At 40.9% G+C, this 23,923-nt stretch overlaps 1 protein-coding gene across 1 annotated transcript in view; it reads right to left on the minus strand.

Annotated features, from left to right (window-relative positions):
- Positions 1–1,566: 1,566 nt before the first annotated feature.
- LOC308609412 (elongator complex protein 1-like) overlaps positions 1,567–23,923 on the minus strand; it is a gene marked incomplete at its 5' end in the record, with an annotated part of 37,679 nt that continues 15,322 nt past the window's right edge. Inside the window, 3 exons of the mRNA XM_081223087.1 lie at positions 1,567–5,755; positions 21,530–21,623; positions 22,800–22,923. Of these exons, the coding sequence (XP_081079213.1) occupies positions 5,697–5,755; positions 21,530–21,623; positions 22,800–22,923 (277 nt within the window). The 3' untranslated portion in view covers positions 1,567–5,696. The remainder of the gene's footprint in view (positions 5,756–21,529; positions 21,624–22,799; positions 22,924–23,923) is intronic.

A 23,923-nucleotide genomic window follows, 5' to 3' on the forward strand; every position in this document is an offset into this window, starting at 1 on the left:
TTGTTGTGGAGCACGGGCTCTAGGCACACAGGCGTCAGTAGTTGTGGCCCACGGGCTTAGTTCCTCCACAGCATGTGGGATCTTCCCAGACCAGGGCTTGAACCCGTGTCCCCTGCATCGGCAGGCGGACTTTTAATCACTGCACCACCAGGGAAGTCCCCGGGTTTTTTTTTTTTTTTTAAAAAAACTCCATTTTGTCAGGATTTTACTGTGCACAGTGAAATAGAAATCTTAAAGAAATGAGATTTAAAAATATAAACAATTTTACAAGTTCCTTTCTACAACTGAATGGACTTCAACATACAGTTCCTTGGTACACACACACACACACACACACACACAATCGCATTGTAAATAATGTTTAATACCTTTCGTTTTTAATAGTTTTCATTTATTTATTTGGCTGCTTGAGATCTTAAGTTGCAGTACTTCGGATCTTCGTTGAGGCATGTGGGATCTTTCGTTGTGGCACGGGCTTCTCTCTAGTGGTGGCGTGTGGGTTTTTCTCTCTGTAGTTATGGCTGCGGGCTCCAGGGCGCATGGACTCTGTAGTTTGCGGCATGCAGGCTCTCTCATTGAAGCGCACGAGTTCGGTAGTTGTGGCATGCAGGCTTACTTGTCCCGTGATCCCGGGATCTTAGTTTCCCAACCAGGGATCGAACCCGCGTCCCCTGCATTGGAAGGCGGATTCTTTACCACTGGACCAGCAGGGAAGTCACTCATTTTCAATAATTTTAAAACCTATTTATTTTTTATTATTTAATAATTTACATTATTAATACTTTTTTAACATCTTCACTGGAGTGTGATTGCTTTACAATATTGTGTTAGTTTCTGCTGTATAACAAAGAGAATCAGCTATGAGTATACATATATCCCCATATCTCCTCCCTCTTGCGTCTCCCTCCCACGCTCACGATCCCACCCCTCTAGGTGGTCACAAAGCACCGAGCTGATCTCCCTGTGCTATGTGGCTGCTTCCCTCTAGCTATCTCTTCTACATTTGGTAGTGTATATATGTCCATGCCACTCCCTCACTTCGTCCCAGCTTACTCTTCCCCATCCCTGTGTCCTCAAATCCATTCTCTACATTTGCATCTTTATTCCTGTCCTGCCCCTAGGTTCTTCAGAACCGTTTTTTTTTTTTTAGATTCCATACATATGTGTTAGCATACGGTATATGTTTTTCTCTTTCCAACTTACTTCATGCTGTATAACAGACTCTAGGTCCATCCACCTCACTACAAAAAACTCAATTTCGTTTCTTACTATGGCTGAGTAATATTCCATTGTACATATGTGCCACATCTTCTTTATCCATTCATCTGTCAATGGACACTTAGGTTGCTTCCAAGTCCTGGCTATTGTAAACAGTGCTGCAATGAACATTGTGGTACATGACTCTTTTGGAATTATGGTTTCCACAGGGTATATGCTCAGTTGTGGGATTGCTGGGTCGTGTGGTTGCTCTACTTTTAGTTTTTTGAGGAACCTCCATACTGTTCTCCATAGTGGCTGTATCAATTTACATTCCCACCAACAGTGCAAGAGGGTTCCCTTTTCTCCACACCCTCCCCAGCATTTATTGTTTGTAGATTTTTTGATGATGGCCATTCTGACCAGTGTGAGGTGATACCTCATTGTAGTTTTGATTTGCATTTCTCTAATGACTAGTGATGTTGAACATCTTTTCATGTGTTTGTTGGCAACCTGTATCTCTTCTTTGGAGAACTGTCTGTTTAGGTCTTCTGCCCATTTTTGGATTGGGTTGTTTGTTTTCTTGATACTGTGCTGCATGAGCTGCTTGTATATTTTGGAGATTAATCCTCTGTCAGTTGCTTCGTTTGCAAATATTTTCTCCCATTCTGAGGGTTGTCTTTTGAGCTTGTTTATGGTTTCCTTTGCTGTGCAAAAGATTTTAAGTGTCATTAGGTCCCAATTGTTTATTTTTGTTTTTATTTCCATTTCTCTAGGAGGTGGGTCAAAAAGGATCTTCCTGTGATATATGTCATAGCGTGTTCTGCCTTATGTTTTCCTCTAAGAGTTTCATACTGTCTGGCCTTACATTTACTTCTTTAATCCATTTTGAGTTTATTTTTGTGTACGGTGTTAGGGAGTGTTTTAATTTCATTCCTTTACATGAAGCTGTCCAGTTTTCCCAGGACCAATTATTGAAGAGGCTGTCTTTTCTCCATAGTACATTCTTGCCTCTTTTGTCAAAGATAAGATGACCATATGTGCGTGGGTTTATCTCTGGGCTTTCTATTCTGTTCCACTCCTCTATATTTCTGTTTTTGTGCCAGTACCATACTGTCTTGATTACTGTAACTTTGTAGTATAGTCTGAAATCAGGGGGCCTGAATCCTCCAGCTCCGTTTTTCTTTCTCAAAATTGCTTCGGCTATTCGGGGTCTTTTGTGTTTCCATACAAATTGTGAAATTTTTTGTTTTAGTTCTGTGAAAAATGCCACTGGTAGTTTGATAGGGATTGCATTGAGTCTGTAGATTGCTTCGGGTAGTATAGTCATTTTCACAGTGTTGATTCTTCCAACTCAAGAACACTGTATATCTCTCAATCTGTTTGTATCATCTTTAATTTCTTTCATCTGTGTCTCATAGTTTTCTGCATACAGGTCTTTTGTCTCCTTACATAGGTTTATTCCTAGGTATTTTATTCTTCTGTTGCAATGGTAAATGGGAGCTTTTTCTTAATTTCTCTTTCATATTTTTCATCATTAGTGTATAGGAATGCAAGAGATTTCTGTGCCTTAATTTTGTATCCTGCTACTTTACCAAATTAACTCTAGTAGTTTTCTGGTAGCATCTTTACGATTCTCTATGTACAGTATCATGTCATCTGCAAACAGTGACAGTTTTACTCCTTTTCTGATTTGGATTCCTTTTATTTATTTTTGTCTGACTCCAAAACTACGTTGAATAATACTGCTGAGCGTCAGCAAACTTGTCTCGTTCCTGATCTTAGTGGAAATGTTTTCAGCTTTCACCACTGAGAATGATGTTGGCTGTGGGTTTGTCATATATTGCCTTTATTAGGCTGAGTTAAGTTCCCACTATGCCTATTTTCTGGACGGTTTTTATCATCAGTGGGTGTTGAATTTTGTCAAAAGCTTTTTCTCATCTATTGAGATTAACATATGCTTTTTATCCTTCAATTTGTTAATATGGTGTATCACATTGATTGATTTGCGTATTTTGAAGAATCCTTGCATTCCTGGGATAAACCCCACTTGATCATGGTGTATGATCCTTTTAATGTGCTGTTGGATTCTGTTTGCTAGTGTTTAGTTGAGGATTCTCGCATCTATGTTCATCAGTGATATTGGCCTGTAGTTTTCCTTTTCTGTAACATCTTTGTCTGGCTTTGGTATCAGGGTGATGGTGGCCTCATAGAATGAGTTTGGGAGTGTTCCTCCCGCTGCTATATTTAGGAAGAGTTTGAGAAGGATAGATGTTAGCTCTTCTCTAAACGTTTGACAGAATTCGCCTGTGAAGCCATCTGGTCCCGGGCTTTTGTTTGTTGGAAGATTTTTAATCACATTTTCAATTTCAGTGCTTATGAGGGATCCATTTATACTTTCTATTTCATCCTGGTTCAGCTCTCGGGAGGTTGTGCTTTTCTAAGAATTGTGCCATTTATTCCAGTGTCCATTTTATTGGCATATAGCTACTTGTAGTAATTTCTCATGATACATTGTATTTCTGCAGTGTCAGGTTTTTCCTGTCCTAATTCTGTTGAATTGAGTCTTCTCCCTTTTTTCTATGATGAGTCTGGCTAATGGTAAATCAATTTTTTTTATCTTGTCAAGGAGCGAGCTTTTTTTTTATTGACCTATGCTATCGTTTCCTTCATTTCTTTTTCATTTATATCGGATTGGATCTTTTTTTTTTGACATCTTTATTGGAGTATAATTGCTTTACAGTGGCGTGTTAGTTTCTGTTTATAACAAAGTGAATCAGTTATACATATACATTTCCCATATCTCTTCCCTCTTGCATCTCCCTCCCTCCCACCCTCCATATCCCACCCCTCTAGGTGGCCACAAACCACTGAGGTGATCTCCCTGTGCTATGCGGCTGCTTCCCACTAGCTATCTATTTTACATTTGGTAGTGTATATATGTCCATGCCTCTCTCTCACTTTGTCACAGCTTACCCTTCCCCCTCCCCATATCCTCAAGTCCGGCTGGGCCCATGAGCCATGGCCGTTGAGCCTGCACGTCCGGAGCCTGTGCTCCATAACGGGAGAGGCCACAACAGTGAGAGGCCCGCGTACTGCAAAAAAAACAAAAAAAAACAAAAACAAACAAACAAAAAAAACTTCTCTCGGATTGGATCTTTATGATTTCTTCCCTTCTGCTAACTTTGGGTTTTTTTTGTTCTCCTTTCTCTAGCTGCTTTAGGTGAAAGGTTAGGTTGTTTATTTGAGATGTCTCTTGAGGTAGGACTGTACTGATATAAACGTTCCTCTTAGAACTGCTTTTGCTGCATCCTATAGGTTTGGGGTCATCGTGTTTTCACTGTCATTTGTTTCTAGGTAATTTTGATTTCCTCTTTGATTTATTCAGGGATCTCTTGGTAATTTAGTAGTGTATTGTTTAGCCTCCATGTGTTTGTATTTTTTACAGTTTCTTTCCTGTAATTGATATCTAGCCTCATAGTGTTGTGGTCAGTAAAGATACCTAATACGATTTCAATTTTCTTAAATATACCAAGGCCTGATTTGTGACCTAAGATACGATCTGTACTGGAGGATGTTCCATGAGCACTTGAGAACTGTTTTCTGTTGTTTTTGGATGGAATGTCCTATAAATATCAATTAAGTCCATCTTGTTTAATGTGTCATTTAAAGCTTGTCTTTCCTTATTTATTTACATTTTGCATGATCTGTCCATTGGTCAAAGTGGGGTGTTAAAGTCCCCTACTATTATTGTGTTACTGTCAATTTCCCCTTTAATGGCTGTTAACATTTGCCTTATGTATTGTGGTGCTCCTATATTGGGGGCATAAATATTTACAATTGTTATATCTTCTTCTTGGATCGATCCCTTGATCATTAAGTAGTGTCCTTCTTTGTCTCTTCTAATAGTCTTTATTTTAAAGTCTATGCTGTCTGATATGAGAATTGCTACTCCAGCTTTCTTTTGATTCCCATTTGGATGGAATATCTTTTTCCATCCCCTCACTTTCACTCTGTATTATGTGTCCCTAGGTCTGAAGTGGGTTTCTTGTAGGCAGCATACATATGCATCCTGTGTTTGTATCCATTCAGCCATATGCCTTTTGGTTGGAGCATTTAATCCACTCACATTTAAGGTAATTATCAATATGTATGCTCCTGTTACCATTTTTTTTTAACTGTTTTGGGTTTCTTATTGTCAGGGTTTTTCTCCTCTTTGATTCCTGTCTAGAGAAGTTCCTTTAGCATTTGTTGTAAAGCTAGTTTGGTGATCCTGAATTCTTTTAGCTTTTGCTTGTCTGTAAAGGTTTTGATTTCTCCATCGCATCTGAATGAGATACTTGCTGGGTAATCTTGGTTGTAGGTTTTTCCTTTTCATAACTTTAAATATGTGCTGCTATAGGCTGGAAGATGGCGGAAGAGTAAGACACGGAGATCACCTTCCTCCCCACAGATACACCAGAAATTCATCTACACGTGGAACAACTCCTACAGAACACCTACTGAACGCTGGCAGAAGACCTCAGACCCCCGAAAAGGCAAGAAACACCCCACGTACCTGGGTAGGGCAAAAGAAAAAAGAATAAACAGAGACAAAAGGATAGGGACGGGACCTGCACCAGTGGAGGGAGCCGTGAAGGAGGAAAGGTTTCCACACACTAGGAAGCCCCTTCGCGGGCGGAGACTGCGGGTGACGGGTGGGGGGAAGCTTCGGAGTAGAGGAGGAGAGCACAGCAACAGGGGTGTGGAGGGCAAAGTGGATAGATTCCCGCAAAGAGGATCAGTGCCGACCGGCACTCACCAGCCCGAGACGCTTGTCTGCTAGGCCGCCGGGGTGGACAAGGCTGGGAGCTGAGGCTCGGGCTTCAATCGGAGAGCAGGGAGAGGACTGGGGTTGGCGGCATGAACACACCCTGAAGGGGTTAGTGCACCACGGCTAGCCGGGAGGGAGTCCGGTAAAATGTCTGGACCTGCTGAAGAGGCAAGAGACTTTTTCTTCCCTCTTTGTTTCCTGGTGCGCAAGGTGAGGGGATCAAGAGCGCTGCTTAAAGGAGCACCAGAGATGGGCGCGATCCGCGGCTAAAAGTGCGGACCCCAGACACGGGCGTGGGACGCTGGGGCTGCTGCTGCTGCCGCCGCCAAGAGGCCTGTGTGCGAGCGCAGGTCACTGTCCACGCCCCCTTTCTGGGGAGCCTGTGCAGCCCACCACTGCCGGGGTCCCGGCATCCAGGGGCGGCTTGCCCGGGAGAGCGCACGGCGCGCCTTGGGCTGGTGAAACGTGACTCCGGCCTCCGCCACCGCAGGCTCGCCCCACACTCCATACCCCTCCCTCCCCCCGGCCTGAGTGAGCCAGAGTCCCCGAAGCAGCTGCTCCTTTAACCCCGTCCTGTCTGAGTGAAGAACAGACGCCCTCCGGCAATCTACACGCAGAGGCTGGGCCAAATCCAAAGCTGAGACCCGGGAGCTGTGAGAATAAAGAAGAGAAAGGGAAATCTCTCCCAGCAGCCTCAGTAGCAGCAGATTAAAGCTCCACAATCACTTGATGTACCCTGCAATTGTGGAATACGTGAATAGACAACGAATCATCCCAAACTGAGGAGGTGGACTTTGAGAGCAAGATTTATGATTTTTCCCCCTTTTCCTCTTTTTGTGAGTGTGTATGTGTATGCTTCTGTGTGAGATTTTGTCTGTACAGCTTTGCTTCCACCATTTGTCCTAGGGTTCTATCCGTCCGATTTTTATTTTAATAACTTTATTTATTTTATCTTTATTTTATTTTACTTTATCTTTTCTTCCTTCCTTCCTTCCTTCCTTCCTTCCTTCCTTCCTTCTGTCCTTCCCTCCTTTAGACAACGAATCATCCCAAATTAAGGATGTGGACTTTGAGAGCAAGTTTATGATTTTTTTCCCATTTTCCTCTTTTTGTAAATGTGTATGTGTATGCTTCTTTGTGAGATTTTCTCTGTATAGCTTTGCTTCCACCATTTTTCCCAGGGTTCTATCCGTCTGGTTTTTTTGTTTGTTTGTTTGTCTTTCCTTTCTCAATAATTATTTTTATATTAATAACTAATATATTTTATCATACTTTAGTCTATTTTACTTTATCTTCTCACTATCTTTTTTTCCTACCGTCCCTCCTTCCTCCCTCCCTCCTTTCTTTCTTTCCTTCTCTCTTTCTTTCTTTCTTTCCACTTCTACTATTTCTTTCTTTCTACTTTTTCACCCTTTTATTCTGAGCTGTGTGGATGAATGGTTCTTGGTGCTGCAGCCAGGAGTCAGTGCTGGGCCTCTGAGGTGGGAGAGCCAACTTCAGGACACGGGTCCACAAGACACCTCCCAGCTCCACATAATATCAAATGGCTAAAATCTCCCAGAGATCTCCATCTCAACACCAGCACCCAGCTTCACGCAATGACCAGCAAGCTACAGTGCTGGACACCCTATGCCAAACAACTAGCAAGAGAGGAATACAACACCACCCATTAGCAGAGAGGCTGCCTAAAATCATAATAAGTCCACAGACACCTCAAAACACACCACCAGACGTGGACCTGCCCACCAAAAGACAAAATCCAGCCTCATCCACCAGAACACAGGCACCAGTCCCCTCTACCAGGAAGCCTACGCCACCCACTGAACCAACCTTAGCCACTGGGGACAGACACCAAAAACAAAAGGAACTACGAACCTGCAGCCTGCAAAAAGGAGACCCCAAACACAGTAAGATAAGCAAAATGAAAAGACAGAAAAACACACAGCAGGTGAAGGAGCAAGACAAAAACCCACCAGACCTAACAAATGAAGAGGAAATAGGCAGTCTACCTGAAAAAGAATTCAGAATGATGATAGTAAAGATGATCCAAAATCTTGGAAATAGAATAGACAAAATGCCAGAAACAGTTAACAAGGACCTAGAAGAACTAAAGGTGAATCAAGCAACGATGAGCAACACAATAAATGAAATTAAAAATACTCTAGATGGGACCAATAGCAGAATAACTGAGGCAGAAGAACGGATAAGTGAGGTGGAAGATAAAATAGTGGAAATAACTGCTGCAGAGCAGAATAAAGAAAAAAGAATGTAAAGAACTGAGGACAGTCTCAGAGACCTCTGGGACAACATTAAACACAGCAACATTCGAATTATAGGGGTTCCAGAAGAAGAAGAGAAAAAGAAATGGACTGAGAAAATATTTGAAGAGATTATAGTTGAAAACTTCCCTAATATGGGAAAGGAAATAGTTAATCAAGTCCAGGAGGCACAGAGAGTCCCATACAGAATAAATCCAAGGAGAAATACGCCAAGACACATATTAATCAAACTGTCAAAAATTAAACACAAAGAAAACATATTAAAGGCAGCAAGGGAAAAACAACAAATAACACACAAGGTAATATCCATAAGGTTAACAGCTGATCTCTCAGCAGAAACTCTACAAGCCAGACTGGACTGCCAGGACATATTTAAAGTGATGAAGGAGAAAAACCTGCAAACGAGATTACTCTACCCAGCAAGGATCTCATTCAGATTTGATGGAGAAATTAAAACGTTTACAGACAAGCAAAAGCTGAGAGAGTTCAGCACCACCAAACCAGCTTTACAACAAATGCTAAAGGAACTTCTCTAGGCAGGAAACAGAACAGAAGGAAAATAACTATAATAACGAACCCAAAACAATTAAGAAAATGGGAATAGGAACATACATATCGATAATTACCTTAAATGTAAATGGACTAAATGCCCCTTCCAAAAGACACAGATTGGCTGAATGGATACAAAAACAAGACCCATATATATGCTGTCTACAAGAGACACACTTCAGACCTAGAGACACATACAGACTGAAAGTAAGGGTATGAAAAAAGATATTCCATGCAAATGGAAATCAAAAGAAAGCTGGAGCAGCAATTCTCATATCAGACAAAATAGACTTTAAAATAAAGACTATTACAAGAGACAAAGAAGGACACTACTTAATGATCAAGGGATCGATCCAAGAAGAAGATATAACAATTGTAAATATTTATGCACCCAACATAGGAGAACCTCAATACATAAGGCAAATACTAACAGCCATAAAAGGGGAAATCGACAGTGACACACTCATAGTAGGGGACTTCAACATCCCACTTTCACCAATGGACAGATCATCCAAAATGAAAATAAATAAGGAAACACAAGCTTTAAATGACACATTAAACAAGATTGACTTAATTGATATTTATAGGACATTCCATCCAAAAACAACACAATACACATTTTTCTCAAGTGCTCATGGAACATTCTCCAGGATAGATCATACCTTGGGTCACAAATCAAGCCTTGGTAAATTTAAGAAAACTGAAATGGTATCAAGTGTCCTTTCCGACCACAATGCTATGAGGCTAGGTATCAATTACAGGAAAAGATCTGTATAGAATACAAACACATGGAGGCTGAACAATACACTACTTAATAGCGAAGTGATCACTGAAGAAATCAGAGAGGAAGTAAAAAAATACCTAGAAACAAATGACAATGGAGACACGACGACCCAAAACCAATGGGATGAAGCAAAAGCAGTTCTAAGAGGGAAGATTATAGCAATACAATCCCACCTTAAGAAACAGGAAACATCTCGAGTACACAACCTGACCTTGCAACTAAAGCAATTAGAGGAAAAAGAAGAAAAATCCCCCAAAGTTAGCAGAAGGAAAGAAATCATAAAGATCAGATCAGAAATAAATCAAAAAGAAATGAAGGAGACGATAGCAAAGATCAATAAAGCTAAAAGCTGGGTCTTTGACAAGATAAACAAAATTGATAAACCATTAGCCAGACTCATCAAGAAAAAAAGGGAGAAGACTCAAATCAATAGAATTAGAAATGAAAAAGGAGAAGTAACAACTGACACTGCAGAAATACAAAAGATCATGAGAGATTACTACAAGAAACTCTATACCAATAAAATGGACAACCTGGAAGAAATGGACAAATTCTTAGAAATTCACAACCTGCCAAGACTGAATCAGGAAGAAATAGAAAATATGAACAGACCAATCACAAGCACTGATATTGAAACTGTGATTAAAAATCTTCCATCAAACAAAAGCCCAGGACCAGATGGCTTCACGGGCGAATTCTATCAAACATTTAGAGAAGAGCTAACACCTATGCTTCTCAAACTCTTCCAAAATATAGCAGAGGGAGGAACACTCCCAAACTCATTCTACAAGGCCACCATCACCTTGATACCAAAACCAGACAAGGATGTCACAAAGAAAGAAAACTGCAGGCCAATATCACTGATGAACATAGATGCAAAAATCCTCAACAAAATACTAGCAAACAGAATCCAACAGCACATTAAAAGGATCATACACCATGATCAAGTGGGGTTTATTCCAGGAATGCAAGGATTCTTCAATATACGCAAATCAATCAACGTGATACACCACATTAACAAACTGAAGGAGAAAAACCATATGATCATCTCAATAGATGCAGAGAAAGCTTTTGACAAAATTCAACACCCATTTATGATAAAAACCCTGCAGAAAGTAGGCATAGAGGGAACTTTCCTCAACATAATAAAGGCCATATATGACACACCCACAGCCAACATCGTCCTCAATGGTGAAAATCTGAAACCATTTCCACTAAGATCAGGAACAAGACAAGGCTGCCCACTCTCACCACTCTTATTCAACATAGTTTCGGATGTTTTAGCCACAGCAAAGAGAGAAGAAAAGGAAATAAAAGGGATTCAAATTGGAAAAGAAGAAGTAAAGCTGTCACTGTTTGCAGATGACATGATTCTATACATAGAGAATCCCAAAGATGCTACCAGAAAACTACTAGAGCTAATCAATGAATTTGGTAAAGTAGTGGGATACAAAATTAATGCACACAAATCTCTGGCATTCCTGTACACTAATGATGAAAAATCTGAAAGTGAAATCAAGAAAACACTCCTATTTACCACTACAACACAAAGAATAAAATATCTAGGAATAAACCTACCTAAGGAGACAAAAGATCTGTATGCAGAAAATTATAAGACACTGATGAAAGAAATTAAAGATGATACAAATAGATGGAGAGATATACCATGTTCCTGGATTGGAAGAATCAATATTGTGAAAATGACTCTACTACCCAAAGCAATCTACACATTCAATGCAATCCCCATCAAACTACCACTGGCATTTTTTACAGAACTAGAAGAAAAAAATTCACAATTTGTATGGAAAAACAAAAGACCTGGAATAGCAAAAGCAATCTTGAGAACGAAAAATGGAGCTGGAGGAATCAGGCTCCCTGACTTCAGACTATACTACAAAGCTAAAGTAATCAAGACAGTGTGGTACTGGCACAAAAACAGAAAGATAGATCCATGGAACAGGATAGGAAGCCCAGAGATAAGCCAACGCACATATGGTCAACTTATCTTTGATAAAGGAGGCAGGAATGTACAGTGGAGAAAGGACAGCCTCTTCAATAAGTGGTGCTGGGAAAACGGGATAGGGACATGTAAAAGCATGAGATTAGATAACTCCCTGACACGATACACAAAAATAAGCTCAAATGGATTAAAGACCTAAATGTAAGGCCAGATACTATCAAACTCCTAGAGGAAAACATAGGCAGAACACTCTATGACATAAATCACAGCAAGATCCTTTTGGACCCACCTCCAAGAGAAATGGAAATAAAAACAAAAATAAACAAATGGGACCTAATGAAACTTCAAAGCTTTTGCACAGCAAAGGAAACCATAAACAAGACCAAAAGAAAACCCTCAGAATGGGAGAAAATATTTGCCAATGAAGCAACTGACAAAGGATTAATCTCCAACATTTATAAGCAGCTCATACAGCTCAGTAGCAGATAAACAAACAACCCAATCCAGAAATGGGCAGAAGACCTAAATCGAAATTTCTCCAAAGAAGATATACAGACTCCCAACAAACACATGAAAGAATGCTCAACATCATTAATCATTAGAGAAATGCAAATCAAAACCACAATGAGGTATCGCCTCACACCAGTCAGAATGGCCATCATCAAAAAATCTACAAACAGTAAATGCTGGAGAGGGTGTGGAGAAAAGGGAACACTCTTGCACTGCTGGTGGGAATGTGAATTGGTACAGCCGCTATGGAGAACACTATGGAGGTTCCTTAAAAAACTACAAATACAACTACCATATGACCCAGCAATCCCACTACTGGGCATATACCCTGAGAAAACCATAATTCAAAAAGAGACATAAATCAAAATGTTCATTGCAGCTCTATTCACAATAGCCTGGAGATGGACACAACCTAAGTGTCCAGCTTCCGACGAATGGATAAAGAAGATGTGGCACATATATACAATGGAATATTACTCAGCCATAAAAAGAAACGAAATTGAGCTATTTGTAATGAGGTGGATAGACCTAGAGTCTGTCATACAGAGTGAAGTAAGTCAGAAAGAGAAAGACAAATACCGTATGCTAACACATATATATGGAATTTAAGAAAAAAAAATGTCATGAAGAACCTAGGGGTAAATCAGGAATAAAGACACAGACCTACTTGAGAATGGACTTGAGGATATGGGGAGGGGGAAGGGTAAGCTGTGACAAAGCGAAAGAGAGGCATGGACATATATACAATACCAAACGTAAGGTAGATAGCTAGTGGGGAGCAGCCGCATAGCACGGGGAGATCAGCTCAGTGCTTTCTGACCTCCTGGAGGGGTGGGATAGGGAGGGTGGGAGGGAGGGAGATGCAAGAGGGAAGGGATATGGGAACAGATGTATATGTATAACTGATTCACTTTGTTATAAAGCAGAAACTAATACACCACAATGAAGCAACTATACTCCAATAAATTTGTAAAAAAGAAAAAGAAAAAAAAAGCAAGTTACAAAACTGCAGGTACAGTCCAGAGGAAGATGGCGGAAGAGTAAGACGCGGAGATCACCTTCCTCCCCACAGATACATCAGAAATTCATCTACACGTGGAACAACTCCTACAGAACACCTACTGAATGCTGACAGAAGACCTCAGACCCCCCAAAAGGCAAGAAACTCCCCACATACCTGGGTAGGGCAAAAGAAAAAAGAATAAACAGAGACAAAAGGATAGGGACGGGACCTGCACCAGTGGGAGGGAGCTGTGAAGCAGGAAAGGTTTCCACACACCAGAAGCCCGTTCGCGGGCGGAGACTGCGGGTGGCCGAGGGGGAAAGCTTCGGAGTAGCCGAGGAGAGCACAGCAACCGGGGTGTGGAGGGCAAAGCGGAGAGATTCCCGCACAGAGGATAGGGGCCGACCGGCACTCACCAGCGCGAGAGGCTTGTCTGCTCAGCCGCCAGGGCGGGCAGGGTTGGGAGCTGAGGCTCGGGTATCGGGTTTCGGTCGGAGCGCAGGGAGAGGACTGGGGCTGGCGGCAGGAAGAGCCTGAAGGGGTTGGTTCGCCGCTGCTAGCCCGGAGGGAGTCCGGGGAAAAAGTCTGGAGCTGCCGAAGAGGCAAGGGACTTTTTCTTCCCTTTTGTTTCCTGGTGCGTGAGGAGAGGGCATTAAGAGCGCTGCTTAAAGAAGCTCCAGAGACGGGCGCGAGCTGCGGCTAAAGGTGCGGACCCCGGAGACGGGCGTGGGATGCTGGGGCTGCTGCTGCCGCCGCCGCCGCCACAAGGCCTGTGTGCGAGTGCAGGTCACCATCCAACCCCCCTTCCGGGGAGCCTGTGCAGCCCGCCACTGCTGGGGTCCCGGGACCCACCGACGTCTTCCCCGGGAAAGCGCACGGAGCGCCTCGGGCTGGTGCAACGTCACGCCGGCCGCTGCCGCCGCAGGCCCGCCCCACACTACGTGCCCCTCCCTCCCCTCGGCCTGAGTGAGCCAGAGCCCCCGAATCAGCGGCTCCTTTAAACCAGTCCTGTCTGAGCGAAGAATGGACGCCCTCCGGCAACCAACACGCAGAGGCGGGGCTAGGTCTAAGGCTGAGACCCGGGAGCTGTGAGAGCAGAGAAGAGACAGGGAAATCTCTCTGTGCAGCCTCGGTGGCAGCGGATTAAAGCTCCACGGTCCACTTGATGTGCCCTGCGTCTGTGGACTGCATGAATGGACAGTGGATCATCCCAAATTGAGGAGGTGGACTTTGAGGACAAGATTTAAGATTTTTAACCCTTTTCCTCTTTTTACAACAAATTATCCCAAATTAAGGAGGTGGACTCTGAGAGCAAGATTTCAGACTTTTTCCCCTTTTCCTCTTTTTACAACGAATTATCCCAAATTGAGGAGGTGGACTTTGAGAGCAAGATTTTCGATTTTTTCCCCCTACTCTCTTTTTGTGAATGTGTATGTGTATGCTTTGTGTGAGATTTTCTCTGTATAGCTTTGCTTCCACCATAGGTCCCAGGGTTCTATCCGTCCGTTTTTTGTTTGTTTGTGTTTTTCAATAATTACTTTTTTATTTTTAATAACGCTACTATATTTTATACTTTATTCTATTTTACTTTATCTTCCCTCTTTCTTTTTTCCTACCTTCCCTTCCTCCCTCCCTCCCTCCGCCCCTTTCTTTCTTTCTTTCCTTCCTCCCTCCCTCCCTCCTGTCTTTCTTTCTTTCCTTCCTCTCTCCCTCCCTCCCTTCTTCCTTTCACTCTTTCTTTCCTTCCTCCCTCCCTCCTTTCTTTCTTTCTTTCTTTCCATCCTCCCTCCCTCCTTTCTTTCTTTCTTTCTTCCTTCCTTCCTTTCCTTCTTCGTTTCTTTCTCTTTCTCTTTCTTTCTTCTACTAATTCTTTCTTTCTACTTTTTCTCCTTTTTATTCTAAGCCGGGTAGATGAAAAGTTCTTGGTGCTGTAGCCAGGAGTCAGTGCTGTGCCTCTGAAGTGGGAGAGCCAACTTCAGGACATGGGTCCACAAGACACCTCCCAGCTCCACATAATATCAAGCGGCGAAAATCTCCCAGAGATCTCCATCTCAACACCAGCACCCAGCTTCAGTCAACGACCAGCAAGCTACAGTGCTGGTCACCCTATGCCAAGCAACTAGCAAGGCAGGAATACAACCCCACCCATTAGCAGAGAGGCTGCCTAAAAACATAATAAGGCCACAGGCACCCCAGAACACACCACCAGACGTGGACCTGTCCACCAGAAAGACAAGATCGAGCCTCAACCACTAGAACACAGGCACTAGTCCCCCCCACCAGGAAGCCTACACAACCTACTGAAACAACCTTAGTCACTGGGGACAGACACCAAAAACAACGGGAACTACGAATCTGCAGCCTGCAAAAAGGAGACCCCAAACACAGTAAGATAAGCAAAATGAGAAGACAGAAAAACACACAGCAGGTGAAGGAGAAAGATAAAAACCTACCAGATCTAACAAATGAAGAGGTAATAGGCAGTCTACCTGAAAAAGAATTCAGAATAATGATAGTAAAGCTGATCCAAGATTCTATTTCCATGATCCAAAATCTTGGAAATAGAATAGACAAAATGCAAGAAACAGTTAACAAGGATCTAGAAGAACTAAAGATGAATCAAGCATCGATTAAAAACACAATAAATGAAATGAAAAATACTCTAGATGGGATCAATAGCAGAATAACTGAGGCAGAAGAACGGATAAGTGAGGTGGAAGATAAAATAGTGGAAATAACTGCTACAGAGCAGAATAAAGAAAAAAGAATGAAAAGAACAGAGGACAGTCTCAGAGACCTCTGGGACAACATTAAACGCACCAACATTCGAATTATAGGGGTTCCAGAAGAAGAAGAGAAAAAGAAAGGGACTGAGAAAATATTTGAAGAGATTATAGTTGAAAACTTCCCTAATATGGGAAAGGAAATAGTTAATCAAGTCCAGGAGGCACAGAGAGTCCCATACAGAATAAATCCAAGGAGAAATACGCCAAGACACATATTAATCAAACTGTCAAAAATTAAACACAAAGAAATCATATTAAAAGCAGCAAGGGAAAAACAACAAATAACTCACAAGGGAATCCCCATCAGGTTAACAGCTGATCTCTCAGCAGAAACTCTACAAGCCAGAAGGGAGTGGCAGGACATAATTAAAGTGATGAAGGAGAAAAACCTGCAACCAAGATTACTCTACCCAGCAAGGATCTCATTCAGATTTGATGGAGAAATTAAAACGTTTACAGACAAGCAAAAGCTGAGAGAGTTCAGCACCACCAAACCAGCTTTACAACAAATGCTAAAGGAACTTCTCTAGGCAAGAAACACAACAGAAGGAAAATACCTACAATAACGAACCCAAAACAATTAAGGAAATGGGAATAGGAACATACATATCGATAATTACCTTAAATGTAAATGGACTAAATGCCCCCTCCAAAAGACACAGATTGGCTGAATGGATACAAAAACAAGACCCATATATATGCTGTCTACAAGAGACACACTTCAGACCTAGAGACACATACAGATTGAAAGTAAGGGGATGGAAAAAGATATTCCATGCAAATGGAAATCAAAAGAAAGTTGGAGTAGCAATTCTTATATCAGACAAAATAGACTTTAAAATAAAGACTATTAGAAGAGACAAAGAAGGACACTACATAATGATAAAGGGATCGATCCAGGAAGAAGATATAACAATTGTAAATATTTATGCACCCAACATAGGAGCACCTCAATACATAAGGCAAATACTAACAGCCATAAGAGGGGAAATCAACAGTAACACACTCATAGTAGGGGACTTTAACACCCCACTTTCACCAATGGACAGATCATCCAAAATGAAAATAAATAAGGAAACACAAGCTTTAAATGATACATTAAACAAGATGGACTTAATTGATATTTATAGGACATTCCATCCAAAAACAACAGAATACACATTTTTCTCAAGTGCTCATGGAACATTCTCCAGGATAGATCATATCTTGGGTCACAAATCAAGCCTCGGTAAATTTAAGAAAATTGAAATTGTATCAAGTATCTTTTCCGACCACAATGCTATGAGACTACACATCAATTACAGGAAAAGATCTGTAAAAAATACAAACACATGGAGGCTAAACAATACACTACTCAATAACGAAGTGATCACTGAAGAAATCAAAGAGGAAATTAAAAAATACCTAGAAACAAATGACAATGGAGACACGACGACCCAAAATCCATGGGACAGAGCAAAAGCAGTTCTAAGGGGGAAGTTTATAGCAATACAATCCCACCTTAAGAAACAGGAAACATCTCGAGTAAACAACCTGACCCTGCACCTAAAGCAATTAGAGAAAGAAGAACAAAAAAACCCCAAAGTTAGCAGAAGGAAAGAAATCATAAAGATCAGATCAGAAATAAATGAAAAAGAAATGAAGGAAACGATAGCAAAGATCAATAAAACTAAAAGCTGGTTCTTTGAGAAGATAAACAAAATTGATAAACCATTAGCCAGACTCATCAAGAAAAAAAGGGAGAAGACTCAAATCAATAGAATCAGAAATGAAAAAGGAGAAGTAACAACTGACACTGCAGAAATACAAAAGATCATGAGAGATTACTACAAGCAACTCTATGCCAATAAAATGGACAACCTGGAAGAAATGGACAAATTCTTAGAAATGCACAACCTGCCAAGACTGAATCAGGAAGAAATAGAAAATATGAATAGACCAATCACAAGCACTGAAATTGAAACTGTGATTAAAAATCTTCCAACAAACAAAAGCCCAGGACCAGATGGCTTCACGGGCGAATTCTATCAAACATTTAGAGAAGAGCTAACACCTATTCTTCTCAAACTCTTCCAACATATAGCAGAGGGAGGAGCACTCCCAAACTCATTCTACGAGGCCACCATCACCTTGATACCAAAACCAGGCAAGGACGTCACAAAGAAAGAAAACTACAGGCCAATATCACTGATGAACATAGATGCAAAAATCCTCAACACAATACTAGCAAACAGAATCCAACAGCACATTAAAAGGGTCATACACCATGATCAAGTGGGATTTATTCCAGGAATGCAAGGATTCTTCAATATACGCAAATCAATCAATGTGATACACCATATTAACAAATTGAAGAAGAAAAACCATATGATCATCTCAATAGATGCAGAGAAAGCTTTCGACAAAATTCAACACCCGTTTATGATAAAAACCCTGCAGAAAGTAGGCATAGAGGGAACTTTCCTCAACATAATAAAGGCCATATATGACAAACCCACAGCCAACATCGTCCTCAATGGTGAAAAACTGAAACCATTTCCACTAAGATCAGGAACAAGAAAAGGCTGCCCACTCTCGCCACTCTTATTCAACTTAGCTTTGGAAGTTTTAGCCACAGCAATCAGAGAAGAAAAGGAAATAAAAGGAATCCAAATTGGAAAAGAAGAAGTAAAGCTGTCACTGTTTGCAGATGACATGACACTATTCATAGAGAATCCTAAAGATGCTACCAGAGAATTACTAGAGCTAATCAATGAATTTGGTAAAGTAGCAGGATACAAAATTAATGCACAGAAATTTCTGGCATTCCTGTACACTAATGATGAAAAATCTGAAAGTGAAATGAAGAAAACACTCCCATTTACCACTGCAACAAAAAGAATAAAATATCTAGGAATAAACCTACCTAAGGAGACAAAAGACCTGTATGCAGAAAATTATAAGACACTGATGAAAGAAATTAAAGATGATACAAACAGATGGAGAGATATACCATGCTCCTGGATTGGAAGAATCAATATTGTGAAAATGACCCTACTACCCAAAGCAATCTACAGATTCAATGCAATCCCTATCAAACTACCACTGGCATTTTTCACAGAACTAGAACAAAAAATTTCAAAATTTGGAAAAACAAAAGACCCCGAATAGCCAAAGCAATCTTGAGAACGAAACACGGAGTTGGAGGAATCAGGCTCCCTGACTTCAGACTATACTACAAAGCTACAGTAATCAAGACAGTGTGGTACTGGCACAAAAACAGAAAGATAGATCCATGGAACAGGATAGAAAGCCCAGATATAAACCCACACATATATGGTCAACTTATCTTTGATAAAGGAGGCAGGAATGTACAGTGGAGAAAGGACAGCCTCTTCAATAAGTGGTGCTGGGAAAACTGGACAGGGACATGTAAAAAGTATGAGATTAGATCATTCCCTAACACCATGCACAAAAATAAGCTCAAAATGGATTAAAGACCTAAATGTAAGGCCAGAAACTATCAAACTCTTAGAGGAAAACATAGGCAGAACCCTCTATGACATAAATCACAGCAAGATCCTTTTGGACCCACCTCCTAGAGAAATGGAAATAAAAACAAAGATAAACAAATGGGACCTAATGAAACTGAAAAGCTTTTGCACAGCAAAGGAAACCATAAACAAGACCAAAAGACAACCCTCAGAATGGGAGAAAATATTTGCCAATGAAGCAACTGACACAGGATTAATCTCCAAAATTTATAAGCAGCTCATGCAGCTCAATAGCGAAAAAAGAAACAACCCAATCCAAAAATGGGCAGAAGACTTAAATAGGCATTTCTCCAAAGAAGATATACAGACTGCCAACAAACACATGAAAGAATGCTCAACATCATTAATCATTAGAGAAATGCAAATCAAAACTCCAATGAGATATCATCTCACACCAGTCAGAATGGCCATCATCAAGAAATCTAGAAACAATAAATGCTGGAGAGGGTGTGGAGAAAAGGGAACACTCTTGCACTGCTGGTGGGAATGTGAATTGGTACAGCCGCTATGGAGAACACTATGGAAGTTCCTTAAAAAACTACAAATACAACTACCATATGACCCAGCAATCCCAGTACTAGGCATATACCCTGAGAAAACCATAATTCCAAAAGAGACATGTACCAAAATGTTCATTGCAGCTCTATTCACAATAGCCCGGAGATGGAAACAACCTAAGTGTCCACCATCGGATGAACGGATAAAGAAGATGTGGCACATATATACAATGGAATATTACTCAGCCATAAAAAGAAACGAAACTGAGTTATTTGTAATGAGGTGGATAGACCTAGAGTCTGTCATACAGAGTGAAGTAAGTCAGAAAGAGAAAGCCAAATAACGTATGCTAACACATATATATGGAGTTTAAGAAAAAAAAGTGTCATGAATAACCTAGGGGTAAAACAGGAATAAAGACACAGACCTACTGAGAATGGACTTGAGGATATGGGGAGGGGGAAGGGTAAGCTGTGACAAAGCGAAAGAGAGGCATGGACATATATACAGTACCAAACGTAAGGTAGATAGATAGTGGGAAGCAGCCGCATAGCACAGGGAGATCAGCTCGGTGCTTTGTGACCACCTGGAAGGGTGGGATAGGGAGGGTGGGAGGGAGGGAGACGCAAGAGGGAAGGGATGTGGGAACAGATGTATATGTATGACTGATTCACTTTGTAATAAAGAAGAAACTAATAAAAATTGCAATGGAAAAAAAAAACTGCAGGTACCATACCTACATATTTAACAAAAATGAGATCACAGCTATACTGAGATGTATACATAAAACCGGGAAGACAAGAAAATTTAAATAGCGATTATTACTGAGTGACAGAATTACGGAAGAACTTTTTTTCTTCCCATCTTTATTTTCTAATGCTTTCACATATTACATATACACTGAAAAATACATATTTACAATTTGATTTACCATTTAAAAGCTACAGAAGATTCTTACTTATATCTAATCTCAATTCTCTTTCACTTCCACAGTGTTCCTTTGGCTAGCATTTTGATTTGCTACACTGGTACCATCCATGAAGAGAAAGCACTGATGACCTGTGATGGTTAATTTACATGTCAACTTGGCTAGGCTATGGTGTCTAGTTGTTTGGTCAAACACCAGTCTAGATGTTGCTGGGAAGGTATTCTGCAGATGTGATTAACCTTTCTAATCAGCTGACTTTAAGTACAGCAGACTATCCTCCATAATGTGGACAGATCTCATCCAAAGAGTTTATAGAGCCTTAAGAGCAAAAACCACAGCTTCCCAGAGAAAAAGGAATTTTGTCTCAAGACTGTAACATAGAATCTTGTCCAAGTTTCCAGACTGTGGGCCTGTCCCACAGATTTTGGATTCAAGATTGCAACATCAACTCTTCACTGAATTTCCAACCAGCCAGACTACCCTGATTCTGTTTCTCTAGAGACCCTGCCTGATACATAACTGAAATCCCTCCCATCAAAAGCTAACCACTCCCTCATCTCTACCTACCCGCCTCAGTTATCTTTGATTCCATTACAGGACTAAGTGAAAGGGATAAAGGAAACTCCACGGCCTACTACTTTCAATTACATTTTATGGGGCAGAAGGCTGAGATACTACAGCTGTCTTACCATAGGTGTTTAGAGTGGAATTTTCTTCCCTCTGAAGGTCTTCCAGCCATACTGCAAGCACAGTGGAATCTGCATTGCAAAGAAGGTCATTAACCTAGTAGGGAAAAAAGACCTGTCACTGGCCTTTACGTATTTACCTCAAAATCTTTAGGAGAGCTAAATTCCCTGCTCTCACAAGTCAAATAATCCCACACCTGAGTTGATCCCTAGCTGTAAATTACTAACCTATGGAGTTATTAAACAAATCTCTGTCATCATATGTAGAGGACTTCAAAAAATGCATTATGTTTAAATATTTAACCAAATGAAGGCGACATTTTTAGACAATCAGGGAAATTTGAATACAGACGAGGTATTAGGTAATATTAAGGAATTATTACTAATTTTATAAGGTGTGATAATGGAATTGTGCTTATATAAAGAAAAATGTTCTCAACTGTTAGAGAAATGAATACTGAAAATATGATTTTTAAAATTAAAACCCTAGGAAAGTTTTACAAAGTGTGTGTGTGTGGCGGGGGGGCCAGAGAGTGAAGAATAGATGAAAATAATTTTGCAAAATGCTGGTATATATCTGTTGAAAGTAAGTAATAGGTACATGGGAGTTCATTAAACTCTTCTCTCAACTTTTAATATATTTAAATTTTTACACAATTAAAAATTACCATGATTTGTTTCCGCTCCAGCAAAGATCCAAATGGTACACAACCTCCTTAAGGTTTAAATGTTAAAACTGACAAGTAGGGCTTCCCTGGTGGCGCAGTGGTTGAGAGTCCGCCTGCCGATGCAGGGGACACGGGTTCGCGTCCCGGTCTGGGAAGATCCCACATGCCACGGAGCAGCTGGGCCCGTGAGCCATGGCTGCTGAGCCTGTGCGTCCGGAGCCTGTGCGTCCGGAGCCTGTGCTCCGCAAAGGGAGAGGCCACAACAGTGAGAGGCCCGCGTACCGCAAAAAAAAAAAAAAAAAAAAGCTGACAAGTATCTTTATCACTGGAAGAATTATGCTTTTGTCAAAATGAACAATGAAAACTGACATTTTTATTTCCTTTCTGTGTTTTATCTAGGGTGAGGAAGGAATGCTATTTCTTCTCTGCAAAATCTCCTTAAGAAAAACAATTTGGTTTGTAAAAAAAATTCAGTCATAGGAAGCCACTATTTTTATTACTGTCTACTCTGGGGCTTCTATTTACATACCCATATCAAATACAAATCTTCTCTATGGCTGTGGAAAGTCCTCTAAATGTGATGCTAGAACAACTCAGGCACCTACCTTAACCTCATCTTTGAGGAAAGGAAGTGTAAAATGTCCATGGAGAAGTCCATTTTTCGCAAACAACACAACATCCTGCCGATTGGGTTTATCTTGCGTAGATGCAATCAAACTGCCTGAGGGCCTTAAAGCAAACCCAGAGTGTTAGGAGCATCCAAAAGCTCATCCAGATGGCTAAGAACAAGATGAAATTCAGAGAAAATTCTTTCAGCAAAAACAAAAAGCCTCCATCCAAGGAAGTTTTAAATCCCATGTTTCCTGGCAAGCAGTCACCCTAGTGTGGGACTGTATCTGCCCAGAGGACATAGTGCCTTTTTCTGATTTGCACAAGGGCTCTATTTGCCCACAAAGACTCACAGATTTAGACTGCACTTGGGTGACTTTTTAAAAGAACCAATAAATTATTTAAACCATTCCCAGTATAATGTCCTATAAAACCATGAACTATTTCTCCTTCAATTATATGACTTCAGCAACTCAGGTAGGTATTTTTAAAGACTTCTCAATCTACTGAAGACACCTTGATCGCCCCATATTGTTTATATTTGTCTCTAGTTTTAATTCAAATACATTTCTCTCTTTCCTCTGTCATCCAATTGCCACTCAAATACTGGTGGGAAACAGATGTCTAAAACCTAGAGACCTAGGTTTTGCCTGTAACAGATGCTACTGAGGCAGGAAATATTTCTTCTATCTATAATCAGGACAGCCATATATCACAAGCAGGTTGTGACCTGCACAAGGGTACTAGGCCAACAGGTGAATAGGGCCCAAATCCAGCCCACGTGTTCCTCAGCAAACAGGTCCCCTTAGTGTGGGAGTTTGTGCAGAGAAAGGAAGCCCTTTCCTGGTTTTCACCAAAGCTCTGCTGCCCCACAGAAATTCACAGACTGCAACTTTCCTTCTAAGCACCACTTTCTGTTTTACACAGTGGCTTCATGTAGGCCCTGCCTATAACCTACAAAACGTGTGGGCCTTGGAATGATGAGGTCTGTGAAGCTCAGAATCTACTATTCAAACCACATTCAGACTTCACGGAACAAAAAAAGAAAGATACGGGCTTACAGCCAAATGAGAAAAAGTGATTATCTCTTTGTGTTTTATAAACACCCACATTCAATAGG

Source organism: Mesoplodon bidens (assembly GCF_964165515.1).
Source record: "Mesoplodon bidens genome assembly, chromosome: X".
Taxonomy (NCBI): Eukaryota; Metazoa; Chordata; class Mammalia; order Artiodactyla; family Ziphiidae; genus Mesoplodon; species Mesoplodon bidens.